Source organism: Sceloporus undulatus, chromosome 7, assembly GCF_019175285.1.
Source record: "Sceloporus undulatus isolate JIND9_A2432 ecotype Alabama chromosome 7, SceUnd_v1.1, whole genome shotgun sequence".
In the NCBI taxonomy this organism is placed as follows: domain Eukaryota; kingdom Metazoa; phylum Chordata; class Lepidosauria; order Squamata; family Phrynosomatidae; genus Sceloporus; species Sceloporus undulatus.
This window is the reverse complement of record NC_056528.1, coordinates 43,399,371-43,413,942: the sequence shown is the minus strand read 5'-3', so window position 1 is coordinate 43,413,942 and position 14,572 is coordinate 43,399,371. Positions and strand designations below refer to the sequence as shown.

The 14,572-nt window shown below is 42.2% G+C and overlaps 1 protein-coding gene across 5 annotated transcripts in view; it reads right to left on the bottom strand.

The window, feature by feature from the left end:
* The window catches only part of MID2 (midline 2), a 195,834-nt gene that overhangs the window by 27,541 nt on the left and 153,721 nt on the right, over positions 1–14,572 (bottom strand). For all 5 annotated transcript variants that reach the window (XR_006105011.1, XM_042479154.1, XM_042479153.1 and 2 more), the window contains 3 exons: positions 12,584–12,732; positions 8,120–8,247; positions 3,155–3,298 (listed from right to left, as the gene is read on the bottom strand). Coding sequence is in view for 4 of the 5 variants with exons in the window: in XM_042479154.1 (XP_042335088.1) it covers positions 3,155–3,298; positions 8,120–8,247; positions 12,584–12,732 (421 nt within the window). In the remaining variant the exon portion in view is untranslated. The remainder of the gene's footprint in view (positions 1–3,154; positions 3,299–8,119; positions 8,248–12,583; positions 12,733–14,572) is intronic.

Sequence of the window (14,572 nt, the reverse complement as noted above, 5' to 3'; positions counted from 1 at the left end):
TCGATGTTGCTGGGTCTGCCTGATGGCTCCCTCATCTAGTTGGTCACTGGTAAGGCCTAAATACCCTAAAGGCACCAGAACCCATCTGATCTTGGAAGTTAAGCAGGGTCAGCCCTGGCTAGTACTTCAATGAGCAACCGTCTTCCAGGTGCTGTACGATACAGTTTCAGAGGAAGGAAATGGCAAAACCACCTCTGAGTACTCTTTGCTTAAGAAAACTCTATGAAATTCATTGGGTCGCCATAAGTCAACAGGCAACTTGAAGGCACATACATACATACAAAGTTGGCCGCTGTAGAGACAGGATGATAAAATAGACTGGCCTTTGGTCTGATCCAGCAAGGCTCTTATTTTGTTCATATATTTGTTTAAAGAATATTATCTTTTATTGAAGTTATTAAAATTGTTACTTATGACAATCAAACTAAGACACCTCTGAGGCAACATTTCCCAAATATCTTTCTAACAGCTCTAGGTAAGCTCTGATAACTTATCAGGGAAACCTTATTAAGAGATTAGTGATGCTAACAACCTGCCTGGAAGCCGGCCCAACTGACCACTCTTTCCTCTCTAATGCAACTCTAATACAGCGAGATGGAAGGATATTCAGTTCTTGCAGGGCAATAGAAAAGTACCAGCAGCCATGGCTGGGCCTTATGAATAGTGTACTCAATCCTATTCATCATTCTTGCTGTAGCAAGCTTTAACTGGTTTCTGGAGAGAGTGATAATGGGAATCTCACCTTAGTTTCCATCTTTAAGCTATAAAGAAGAGGATTCTGAGGATTCTGAAGCCTGACACAGTTACAGGGGAAATTACCATCCATCTCTTCAGTTCCAAGTGGGAGAGGAAACTGGTAGTTTTTGATAAGCAGACACAATGTTGTCACCACCCAAACTCCCTTTCAGACTTCCCTGCTCCCTCTGAGCTTTACCTCACAGTAGCTGGGTGGTAGATGTGGATTTTCTCAGCAACAAGATAATGTTGTGTGTTGTTCCTGTTGTAATGCACAGAATTTGGGAATGGCTTGTTAATGGATGAGCAATTAAGATCCATTAGCTGTACAGAAGATATGCTCCTCAAAATGAAATCAGATAGAACTGATCTGTTCCTACGGATCAATGTAGCTGCTTATATTTTTGGACTCAGTCTAAGACAGCATGATTCTTGGAACTATAGTATGTTGTACCTGGCTACACCACTGCCTCTAGGAATCTAGCTAGTAGCAGAGGCACTAACCAAATCTGAAACTGGAAAGAGCCCCAACTACTGTATATGCTGAGCTCCCAAAGCACTGTTATGCCCAGTATCAACTTTGGGGACACTGTCTGACCCCCATCTCATATCCCCATCCTCACCCCTAAATTTCAGTTCCGCTTCTGGAGATGAGGGTGGAGAGCAAGATATATTGTCTGTACACAAAAAATCCAACACAAAATCAATGAAAAGAGCCCGGTTCTTGGAATACCTATTCAGAAAATCCCAATGCGTTAAATGGGACTGATCTCAGGTCAAGTTTTAAAAGGGTAAGACCCACCAGTCAGAGCATGTGCTACTTATACAGAAGGTTCCAGGTCCAATTTCCACTATCTATGATGCTTGAAACCCCAGGGCACCTCTGCCAGTCAGGGTCAGACAGAAGGGTCAAAGGTTTAGTTCAGCAATAATGTAGGTTTCTATGTGTCTCTTTTATCCTGTGACAAGCCTGAGTGAACATAGCGAGGCATACACTTGAGCGATGTTACAGATGGAATGACTTAGTAATGGACATTGCAGCCCTGTGTTGATGACCAGGGGTCTTGGATCAGTTGCTGCAAGAACCATGAGCATGAATAGGGAGGGTTTTATGACAAATGTCAGGATGCCTAAGATTTTTGACATATGATATGCTAAAGATTTTTTTTCCAGCACTCTGTGCCTTTTGCTTCAGACTGGCATCCTATTTTTCCACTGCTTGTACAGTTGCTGTGTAGGCAACTTCCCTGTCTTGTCCAGCATTAGCATTAAGCTGTAGACATGTTGTTCTTCAAATCAGTTTGAACCACTGTGAAAATTCTCACAGGAAACCATGTTGCCCATATATCCTAGATAGAGACTGGCTACTGAGACTTTAAAGTTAAGAGGTTACTTGGTAGTTTTGTCCATTCTTTTCTTTATAGAGCTTGGAAAACGTAATTATTTGGACTACAGCTTCCAGAATCCCCCAACACCATGGCCTAAGACATATCCACATTTATGTAGACTCCAAAGCTTTCAAAGTGTCCTCTGCCTACAAGTGTTGTTTGCACATTTCCATAGCTCAGTGAGAGACCGTTTTGCTTTCTCTCCAGGAATCCTCAATCACACGTGAGTCTCTTAGTGTACATCTGTCACTTCCATAGTGGTACTACTTCAGCATATGTAAGTATTCTGTACCTCAGTTATCTAAACTACAATTTCTTATATAATCCAAGTACTGTTTCAAAACTAAAACCATGTGTCTACATCTGAGAGGGAGGGATGAGGAGAAAGAAAGAAAGAAAGAAAGAGACAGACAGATAAAGAGTAGGTGCCAGACAGCAAGTACCAAAGTATTCACTGATGGTATTTCTGCTGAAGGGCTCTGCCATTCTAAAATGTACCCCTATATCAGAATTTGTGGGAGAAGGGAAGCTGCAAAAAAGAAGAGGCTTTTTGCTCAGTCTGAGTGAAGGCATGAAGCACTGCTCTCATTCTGATTTGGCTTTGTGACACTGTCTCATATCTGGTTGGCAATGTGATGACATGACATCACTAGACTGCCTGACTATTCTCTGGCAAAGAAAGAACTCATGCATTTAGTAAAGTGGTAGCTGTGCTGGACACAGAGGAAACAAACACAAACAGACAATGAATAATGCTTGCAAAAAGGTAAATGGTATGGTACATATGTGTGAGTGAGGGGAAGGATAGGGGAGAAACATTCCCATCCCCAAATGTCTCTTTTACCCTAAAAAAATCTTTAGAGGCAAGCATTTAGAGCCCACTCACTCTTCCAGACTGTTTAGTCAGGGGAGGGACAGATTTATGTTGAGGCTGAACTCGGTTTTGAGGCAGTATTTCACTAAAGTAGAGTGTACACAATTTAAAGGTTGTCTGTAGAAGTTGCAAAACAGGCTAATCTATAGTTACTTACTAATGAAGTTGGCCTGGCCAGTGAAGATGGTATACTGGAGCTCATATGAGCTGACACAGAACTCATCATCTGAGATCCAGTGGACAGTGATGGTGTCATGGGAGGCAGTACAAAGTTCTTCACGGACTGATGGCGGGTTGGGTGCTGCAAGGAAAACAGGACACAACAGACACAGACATTAATATTTTTATGGGTGTGGCGTTCATGTGCTTTGAAATATCTTTTTAAAAGAATGAGGATTTTGTAACTGCACAGTTCAGAAACAAGTTAAAAGTGGTAACTTTGGTCCAGGGCACAATTTGTACAGTCTAGCCACTAAAGAAGTGTGTCCACAGGATCATAAACGGATAGACAATGTTCTTGTCAGGACTGAATTTAGAGCAGATTTTTTTCTGCCTAACTGCAGAAGAAGGATATTATGCACATGTTTGACTGGCTGGCACCTGTGTTGTAGCCCTCACTGACTAGCACCTGTACCATAGAAACCTCATTTGCCCCCAGTTCTGCAACTCTTGTTATAATATAATGTTTGCTTATAATTACCTAAAACCAAATACTAGTCCCAGTCAGAGGAGAGAAACTGAACCAATTGCTGAATGGTAAATCAACACTTAATGTAAATCCAACAGATTCAAAGGCCCTACTCTAGTTGGAATCAGCAACTGAATTTCAGCCAATATATTTTTCTTCAAGAAAAATACATAAATCAATGAATAAATTTAACTAAACATTCATTTGGGCGGAACATAGGAAAAATAATTATAGGGCACAGTCCACAGGATGCATGTGGATGAAGAAAGAGGCAGAGGAGCAATTCATCCTGTGACTGCTGATACACATATTTGTCCAATGCATAATGGAGCTGAGGGGGAACAGGACTTCATCTATGGCAAGAAAAAAAGGGAATCCTATTTTAAAAGTAGATCTTTAAAGGTAGTACATAAGGGTTTATGGGCCTAGCTAGCTAGTTTTATATTTTCAGGCTTCCAAATCATTTGAGGTTCTTCCCTTAGGCAATACCGCTCTGTGTAAAAGATGAAATAAAATGGGTTAACAATATGCTGTACCCACATATTTTTCTTAGCCGCCAGGAGATAACAAAAGTATTTTCAAAAGCAGACTGCAGTATCCAGGTAACTCAATTGAGGACAACAGTTCTGTATGCCTCTCAAGACAAGGCCAATGGCTAAAAAGAACACCAAATCTCCTTTCATTTCAGCAATGGCTTGTCCTCAATTTCTAGATCAGGATCAGATCAGCCTACCTCGCACCTTCTAGTTATTTTAAACTACCATAACTCCTACTCAGGCTTCCTGAGTACACTGGTCATGTTGGCTGGGGCACCTGGAAGACGCAAGGTTACATACCCTCTGTTCTAGATAATTAAAATTAGATCAGCACATCCACAGCTGGGGCTTGGGCTGGACACTGCAAGGCTGAGATGGAGGACAGAGCCTATCTAGTTTCCCTCTTTCTGCCTCAGGGCTGGGAGCAAGTAAGGTAGAGCAGCATCTGGGAAAGGGATTCCAGTTGCACAGGGAAGCAGAGTGGCAAGAGAAGGAGAAAGGAGTCTGCCCTCTCCATAATTCTTGGAAAGGCTGCTGTGAGAGGAAGCGTTAAATTCTTTAAATTTCCTCTTCATTCAGAATTGTCAAAAAAGCACCTTTAAGCATTGCTGCTGCAGTATATAATTACATGTTACTTTAATCAGTTAATTGATAGACTCATCCATATGAAAATGAGGCATCCAATTTGCTTAAAGATCCGTAACTCGATGATGAACAAATTGATAGGTTTTTCACAAAACGTGTATTGCACTCTTGTTAACGTACTCAATACTGAACGATTTGGGGACAAGAAGAGAAAAACATAATCCCATCACATATCTTCTGCTGATTAAACATAAGACACAGTCCATTGGGCAAGCCATGCTGAAATGAATAGAGGCTGTGCAAGAGCATGACTGGATGGAGGACCACTAAATTTAGCCTACCTGCATTTTCCAACTATCTATGCTACGGGTGGTTGACTGGTAGCTATCCAGATGTTGTTGGACTGCAAATCCCATCAGACCTAGCTAGCCTAGGCAATAATGGGGGATGAAGGCAGTTATGATCCACAAGATCTCTATCCATGATGTACACCTTTAACATGACAGTGAGCTGTATGTCTTTGAGTATGTAGCTCAGTGGTAAGACCACTTGTTTTGCATGTGGAGGGTCTGCTGTTAAATTATTAGCAATTCCAGTTTTTTAAACACAGATCAGGTAGCAGGTGATGTTCATTTTCTCAGATAAGGAAAAAGCTTTACACGGAACTCTGACAGTGAGGGGAAAATAATGGTCAAGTGAGGGATAAGGAGACTGACTTTGTACAATGCAATTCTACTATGATTTCTCATTTTCCACTGGACTGTTTCCTGGTCTTACAATTGTTTGCAGAACCTGGAGATGTTCTTTTGGGGGACAGCTATCCCTTGACTGCCCAACTAGCATAGTCAGTGGCCAGGCTGATAGGGAGATTCTGGGTACTGTAGTCTCAAAGAGGATCTTTTTTTCAAATTCTGAATGCTCTTGGTAGCACCCAAACTTCATTCTTCCACCTTGATAAGTCTATTGATGAGTTCTGTCCCCTGACAGTTGAAGGACACAGAGGCTAGAGGCAGAAAGAAATATTAAAGCAGAATTTAAAGTGGTTTGAGAAAAGCCTAGCCTGGGCAGGCTCTACCATAAGCAAGGGGATGCCAAGGACAGAAGTCAGACCTTGGTACACAAGGTCCTTTTAATTTTTGACAGCAAGAACTAAACCCAGGACCCTGTGCCAGGCCTGTAGGGGATGGTGGGATGTGTGGCACAACTATCAGCAGGACAACCATGGGGAAGGCAGATGTACAGTACTGAAGAAAAATGAGAACGGTAAGAAATATCCACATAACGGATGGCCAACAAAGCTCTCATCTGTCTAACTGCCATATGGCAAATGACCAATAACTTTTGTGTGTTTTCCACGACAATGCAATATATTTTAGCTCAGGCATTATCAATCTGGCACTTTCCAGATGGACTACAACCTTCATGGATTAATATGAATATTAATCCAAAACATCCAGGGTGGGGTATCAGGTTGGAGAAGGCTGTGTTTGCCTGTTATTTCATTTCCTAGCCCTGCTTTTAAAGACTTAATCGTTTGCATTGCTCCAGATATTAACAAGGTGCTAATTCTCATTCTTTCTGCAGCTAATGCCCAGCAAAAGACTTTATCAGAGTGATTGGTGGCCACTTCTGTAAAGTGACAGATGGCTGGGAGGAACACCCATCCACAGAAGACAGTCAGATTCAACATTAATGATGTAATATTGCAATCTGAAGCAAGTATTTCAACATAATTAGGTTAACAACTAATTAAAACCAAGCTGGCCCCTCACAACCTGTGTGGTGCAGAAGGTAGGGTAGCCTAAAATGGCTTTTTAAATTGAAATCTTTCAAACAAGTCACATTCTGCTGCTCACAGTCAATTTTCAAATACTCTCCTATGGAAAAAAATGATTTGCTTTTTTATATGTTTCTTAGGGCAGGGGTTTCACCATTTGATCCTCCAGATGCTTTGGACTCCATCTCTCAAGGTCCCTGACCATTGGCCATGCATTCTGGGATTCTGGAACCAAGTCCAACAACATATAGAGGGCCAAAAGGTGACAACCATTGTTTTAGGGAACTATGGAAAAATTTCTCCAAACTACATTTTGAGTTTTAAAAAAGAATATCTCTACCTTCTTAACTGGCTTGCTTAAGCAGCAATCTATTGATGATGGTACAGTCAGGAAATGCAGTCAACTGGAAGCTGCCTTCTTTCTTATAGGTGAAGCATCACTGGAAAACCAGTCCTTTGTGGAATGCTTTTAATTATGACATATATCAGAAATACTTGGAAATGTCAGCCTGGGCAAACAAAGATCCCAGGTCCCTTGAGGATCAGGAGAGCAGCTGGAATTTTCTGTTGCTCCAAGAAGTAGGATTAGAACCAGTGAAAGGCAACTTCAGAGATGTAGATTTGGCTGAACCCAAGGAGGAATGTCCTAGCAAAAGAGTTGTGTTTAACAGTGGAAGAAACTATTACGAGGTTGGTGGCTCTCCTTCACTGGTGGTATTTAAGCAAATCTGTCACTGAAACTAGTTTCACCTACACTGTAGGCCTGAGGACGGAAAGTCCTTCAGATGCTGTTGGACTGCAGTGTCCATTGGCTCTAGCTAGTGCAGTTAATGGTAAGGAATCACAAGGATTACAGTTCAAATGTATGTGGAGTACTGCATGTTCCCATGAGAGCCAACATGGTGTAATGATTTAAGTACTGGGACTACAACTCTGGAGACCAAGGTTCAAATCCCTGCTCAGTCATTGGAAATCCATTTGGTGATCCTGGGCAAGTTGCACTCTCTCTGCCTCAGAGGAAAGCAAAAGCAAACTACCCTCTGAACAAATCTTTCCAAGAACACCCTGTGATAGGTTCACCTTAGGGTTGCCATAAGTCGGAAACGAATCAAAGGCACACAACAACATTCCCAGTCCACTAAGCCAAGTGACACACAACTCCCAGGGCTGACTTCAGCATATACTAACAAGTGAGAGTTCACATCTGGTAACTTCCAAGATGAAACAACTGGCACAAAACTGTGAATCCACAGTGATATGATCTGCAGTGACATGCCAAATAGCCATATCTTACATTTAGTGGCCTTCTTTGCTCTTGGTTGATGGAAACAGAGCCCCAAAATATCTAATAAGCTGTACTATTGATTTTAAAGAACCTCCGATGTCATTTAGAGATGAATTTCTTCTCCTCATCCCCATTCACAGGGGTTTGTAGCAATGACTGAATGGTAAAGCAGAACAAGGCAGAAGAAATAATAGGGCTTGGGGCAGGAGGAGTGAGTGGGGAGCAGCTGGGACTACAAAACTGGCACAAACCTGTGAGATAATCCAGCCCCTCCAGCAGTTTCTTCTCTCTGGAAAAATCTAAAGCAAAGTTTTCAAAGGCATCGTTAAAATTGATATCGGGTATCAAAACTTGAGAGGATGCGGTTGCCATGGCGACCCTGAAAGACAGAAGAGAGCATCAATATACATTAGGCAGTATTTGCAACTCCCAGTCGGCGCTTTGATTTTTAATTAAAGAGCTGCAAACAGCCTTGCAGTGATGTAACCTCCAGCAGAAAGTGGTTTGGAAGGAGGAGAGACTCACAAATTTAATATTCAGGACCTTAATCGCTTATGCGAGAGACTGGTGGTTGGGTGATGGTGAACTGATCCATACAGTCACCCCAATTCAGATATTTTTTGTTGATGTCCACAACAACTATCAACATCCCCTTCACCTCCAGGATGTGCCAAAATCAGAAGCCCTTGAAGTGTGCTTCCATGGTTCCTAAAGCTACCAAGGTTTTTTTGTGGGGGGAAAAGGAAGAAGATGGAAGAACTCACAGAGAAGGATTGGAGATGCTGTTGCCTAGATTCAGTGAACAAGGTGAGGCAATTGCAAGACAAAAGACTTGCCTGGAAGCACCCAGAGTCTCACACTCTGCCAAAGGAGTAGCCTTTAACTTTACATATATTACAGCAATGGTTGGGGAAGTTACCTTTTTGGACCACACTTTACAGAATTCCCCATCCCACATGTCCCATGGCCCTCATGGCTGAGAGTATTGTGAGACCTATATTCCTGAGGGATTCTGAGACTTGTAGTATAACAGTGACAAATAAGTAAACATAACAGTGACAAATAAGTAATTTTGGTTTTTTTGCACTGTTATGTTTTAAATATTTTAAACTTGTTTTAAATTACTGCTTTTTTAAAATTAAGCAGTTTATTTAATTATCTTTTTTTTTTATTATGACGATGATATTTTTAGCCAAATTTTGTTTTAAACCACATTGGATTCCATATTTGGGAGAAAAGTAGATTATTAAATAAATAAGTATTTAACTTCAGTCTATGCAGGGATGTAGCCGGGGGGGGGGGGGTTTGGGGGGCCAGACCCCCCCCCTTCCATTAGAAAAATGAATGGTGTGTGCTGCTGCGCCGCCGCACTCAAGCCCCATTATAATGGTGGCACTTAGTCTGGACCCCCCCTTCCTAAAATCCTAGCTACGTCCCTGGTCTATACCATGGGATCCACCTTTCATTTCCTTCCTCTATACACCAGGCTTTCCTCTGAACAATTCCAATTTCTGCCACCTTCCTTCCTCATGCTCCCTCACTGCCATCTTTACTCCTTCTTCTGTTTCAATGGGCCTGAACAGACAGGCCAAAATAAAGGTGCTTTGGGTCACTTTGGAGGCATGCTGTTTAAATGCTGCATGCATCCTAAGAGGCCAGAAGCTGCACCAAAACCACACTCCAGTCCTAAGTACTAGAGCGCAGCTTTGGTGCAGCTTCTAGACTCTTAAAATTAATATGTCATTTAAACAGCATAGCTTCAAAGTGACCCGAAGCAGCTTTATTTTGGCCTGTCTGTTTGGGCCCAAAGTCACTTTAAAAGAAGATAACCCTCGCTGCATCTTCCAATATGTGAAGAGCTCTCTTGTGCAACATGGAGTGAGTTGATTCTTTACTACTCCAGATGACAGGACCCCAACCAAGAGATTCCAATTACAAGAAAGGAGATTCCAGCAAAGCATTAGGAAGAACTTTCTCACAGTAAGAACTCCTTGACAGTAAAACTGACTCATTCAGAGGGTGGTAAGTTCTTCTTCACTGAGTTTTTAAACCAGAGATTAGATAGCCTCCTTTCAGTGATGCTTTAGCTTGTAGATTCCTGTGCTGAGAGTGAAATGGGCTAGTTGTGAATCCCTTCCAGTTCTATAATTTTACTACAGAAAATGTCTTAGAATTAATGAGTGGCAATTGACCATGATGTGATGCTTATGGGATAAGCATTGGTTCACAAATAATTTACAACCATTTCAAAACACAGCTCTGAACTATTTCTTACACTCTCAGTTCACAATACCTTAAACCTTATGGATTGTAGTTCCACTGCAGCAACACTTCCCTCCTCAATCTTATAACAGTGTTCCAAACCTGGTGCCCTCCAAAGTGTTTGGACTATAACTTGTCACCCATAGCACAGCACAGCATGTTTGACTTGTAGTCCAGAATATTTAGAGGACACCAGATTGGGGCAATGCTTCTTTCTCCCCTTCTGCTTAATGACTGAGTAAATAAAGACGATCAAATAATAACATAATGGCATTATGCATGTCTGCTTAGAAATGAGACCATCTAGAGCCAGCAAGAACATAACACAGCATGTCATTGATAGGATGAAAGCCATAGTTGTTTGTTTCCCAAAGGTTAGCGCTGTCGGGTGTCATCATTCTTCTACAACTAACTGAGACTTCTGTCCCTCCTTCTGTCCCTCCTTCCACATACAGATATCTTTTAATTAACTAAATTAGGCAATAGGCCAGAATTCAGAAATGGTATTTTTGGACTACAATTTTGTATGGTTCTAACCTTAGTATAAGTACTTCTAAAGTGAAAAATATAGAATGTTTCACAAATTTGTGTGTCATCTTTGCATGACACAACTCTCAGAATCCCTCAGTCAGCATGTCCAACAGTAACAGTGATGTATATAAATCAGATGTTTTAGACTCATCAATATGTCAAATTCTTGCTGTCTACTGGACTGCAGGTCTTACTTCATTCAAGACTTAGGTTGCATCAATACTGCAGAAATAATGGAGTCTGACACCGCTTTAACTGCCATGGTTCAATGCTATGGAATACAGTGGACCCTTGTTATATGCTGGGGTTTGGTTCCAAGATCCCCCACGGATAACAAAATCCATGGATGCTCAAGTCTCATTAAATATAATGACATAGCAAAATGGTGTCCCTTATAAAAAATAGAAAATCAAGGTTTGATATTTGAAATTTATACTTTTTTGAACATTTTCAAACCGTAGATGCTTGAATCCACGTATAAAAAAATCTGTGTATAAGAACGGCCGACTGTACCCTTATAAGCCCTTAAATGGGCTACATTAAGGTCTTCATAAAACTTCACCAAGGTCTGCTTTCCAGAGTAGAAAAACAGCAAGAGCACATTCTCTACGACTGGACCATGCCCCTGCCATATATTCTATGCTAGGACTTAATAATGGCCGCCACATCAAGTAATAAGGAAAATGGAACCTCAAAGCATATTCTCTTGCCAAATTACAGAATAACTACAAGCCACTCACACACCCATAGGGTTGGAAGGTACAGATTCTACACAAGACAGTAAAGCTCCCAGGGGACCTACTTTCTAGTTTTTGGAAACTAGCCCCTAGCAACTGTGGTTTACACTCATGAGAACAAAAAAGAAGAAGGGAAGAAAGAGAGTCTGACCCGGTTTGGCAACAGCAATCCAACCACATACATCTTTACTTCTGCTCTCTTCCCCAGCCTGATGGCCCACTTCTGTATTCTCTCTGATCTCTTTGGGGTTTATTTGACAGTTGCAACAGCAGCTCCAACTCCCAGCTGTTAATTTGGCTGAGCTGGAGGCGCTCTCATGTACTTAAGGAAAGCTCTCATTAAATCGGTAAATAATTGAAAGCAACAAAACCAAAGACTCCTCCTTCCCCTTTGTGGGGGTGTTGGGTGATCTATGTTGGAAAACAGAGCAAAGAAAGAAAGGAACAAGCTGCAAAGATCCAAATTTGCTCAGAATTGCTAGTGAGAAAATGGATTACTGCTCAGAGATGCCAGTTGTTGCCACTGGAGAGGATGGGCAGGCAGGAGAGACAATAATGACCAAAATAGATCCATGGTCCAAATTTGTATAAGGCACATAGTGCAGTAGTTTGAAGGTTGGACTATGGTTCTGGACAACACCGTTCAAATCCCTGTTCGGCCATGAAACCCACTGGGTGACCCTACATTCTCTTAGCCTCACAGGATGACAATGGCAACTCCCCTTTGAAGAAACTTGCCAAGAAAACCCCATGATAGGTTCAGCTTAGGGTTGCGATAAATCAAAAATGACTTGAAAGCAACAGCATCTATTCTTATAAGAACGCTTAAAAGAACTCATGATTCTCCCTTTTGGGGTAAGAAAAGGAGGAAGAAGAGAAATAGCAGCTATGGTGCTGAAGCCATGGCAGTAAAAAGGAAGTATTAGGAAAATGGCCCAGTGATGGTGTCTTGAACAAAGGTCTGGAAAAAAACCAGGAGCTGGCACTCTGAGAATGGGTACACCCCCCCCCCAATTATTCTCTATAACATCCATGAACTTCACAATATCTCTAATGATGCTCCAACACAATGTCATGGAGGGAACAGGAGCTTAGGCTGATAGCCATATGGACCCTCCCTCAAGTCAAGAGCTCTAGCTGCTCTCCCAATCCCTTTGAAGAGGGAAGGGGGGCTTGCAGCAATACCTCTCTGCCACGTTTTTTGCCGTCTGCAGGAACCGTGCATGGTCATTCTCCTTCAGGATGTGCTCGGCTTGGTTGATGAGGACGGTTGACCGTTCCAGGCACTGTCGGCAGTTGGCTACCTGCTGGGCCAGCTTCCTCAGCTTCATCACCTTGGAGAGGAAGGGGAAAAAACAAATAAGAGGATGCTTAACTGGAAAACTCATTAGTTGTGCAGGCACGCACTATTTGAAGGGAACAGCTGGTGCCACCAAGGAATTGCAAGCACATCTGAGGTACCTCTGTAAAAACCAAGGGGAAAAATGAAGCCTTCCTCGTGGAGGGGGAGGCTGCAGAATAAACAAATGAATGAAAGAACAATGCTGGGGAGCTAATCTGCCCCAGGGAACTCTCCTTGCCAGACAGATGCTAGGAAGGGAAGTGTTGTGGTCATCACAGGCAGGGTCTTTCTCCATGGGGAATTTAGGCTTTGGGGGCCCTGGAGGAAAGAACAGCTTTGAGAGGCTCAAAGGATCACTGGTGGGTATGTGCTTGGAATCTATCATTATATTTAACAGTGACTGTTGTCCTGTGGAGTGGGGAGGAAAGGGGCTGTTCTCAGGGAATACAGAGTCAGGATACCCTAGTCCTCCCTCTCTTCTTCTCCCATTTCACTCACTCATTCTATTAGAATGCACATTTTGCATTAAAATCTAAATTTAGACTGGATGCCCATTGGGGCATTGGACCTATCACTTCTTATTTGCTGTCCTGCTTTCTGTTCCTCTGCAAATTGTCACCTATGTTAATGGTGCTGTGTACATAATGTACAGCAGCACTCCTTGTGGACCCGAAGGGGCAGGATGAGGTTCATCTATCTTGCTGCCAGCCACAAAACAAAGCAAGCACATGAATGGCTAATTAGGACTCTCTTAGACAAATGGGAGAAGAAGGAGCTATGTGAAAAAGAGATGTTATTGGAATGGACAGACTTGTTATTGTAGACTCTGATATATGGAGGTATCACTCTCTAGTCCAACAAACCCAGTGCTTGAGGAGGGAAATCTAGAATGAGAGGACCACCAACTTCTCCTTGAAGGTTTTCAGCAAAGGAAAACCTACCACACCTCTAAATAAGGGGCACAACTTAAAAAATTATTTTGGAGTTCAACTTCCACAGTCCCCGAGGCAGTGCAGTCACGGGTGATTCTGGGAGTTATAATTTTTCCAAGCTCTATAAATGGTTCTTTTGTTGTGTACACACTTATTTTACATTGGCTGAAATCCTGTATGCCACAACACAGTATAGTAATTGTACATGCAGGCTACACTGGACTGACGTATCTACTCTCTCCAAGACTTACCATACAATCTCTGAAGCTCTCCTGCATGGCCAATTCCATACTTTGCAGGAAGATCAGAGAAGCTCTGGCTATAGACACGAAATGATGACATCAGTGCTGAGATACACATTTAATTGTTGCCATGCTTATTGATGTCTTTGAATATATCTGTGTAAATGTGGGATGATGTCCTATTGGTGAAGCTGGGAGAAGTAAAGACAGTGTATCACAACATAGTCTGGGATAATGATCAGATGTGTGGGGAGGAAGTGTGAGTTGCCAATTACCAAGGTCATTCTTGTGAGAATCTGTAGCTTGTTACATAGAGAAAATAAGGAGCGGCCAGACTTGGAAAAAGAATATGTTTTGAATTACTGACAACTGGGGTGATGGCTTTTGTAATGGGTGAACTGTTTGATCTCGTGTAACTGGGGGGAAATTCCCCAGTCCTAACAACAACGATGTAGGCAGATGTTTGGGGAACAGTGGTGTCACCTGAGGTTGTCATCTGATGCAGTCCGTACCACCCGCACCTCCGTAGTGATGCCCTGGCCATCCCTTTAGTAGTGATGCAAAAACACAACCTTTCATATGTTTTTGGACTACAACACCCATTAGTTGTTCGACAGTGGAACACACTCTCTTGGAGAGTGGTGGAGTCTCCCTCCTT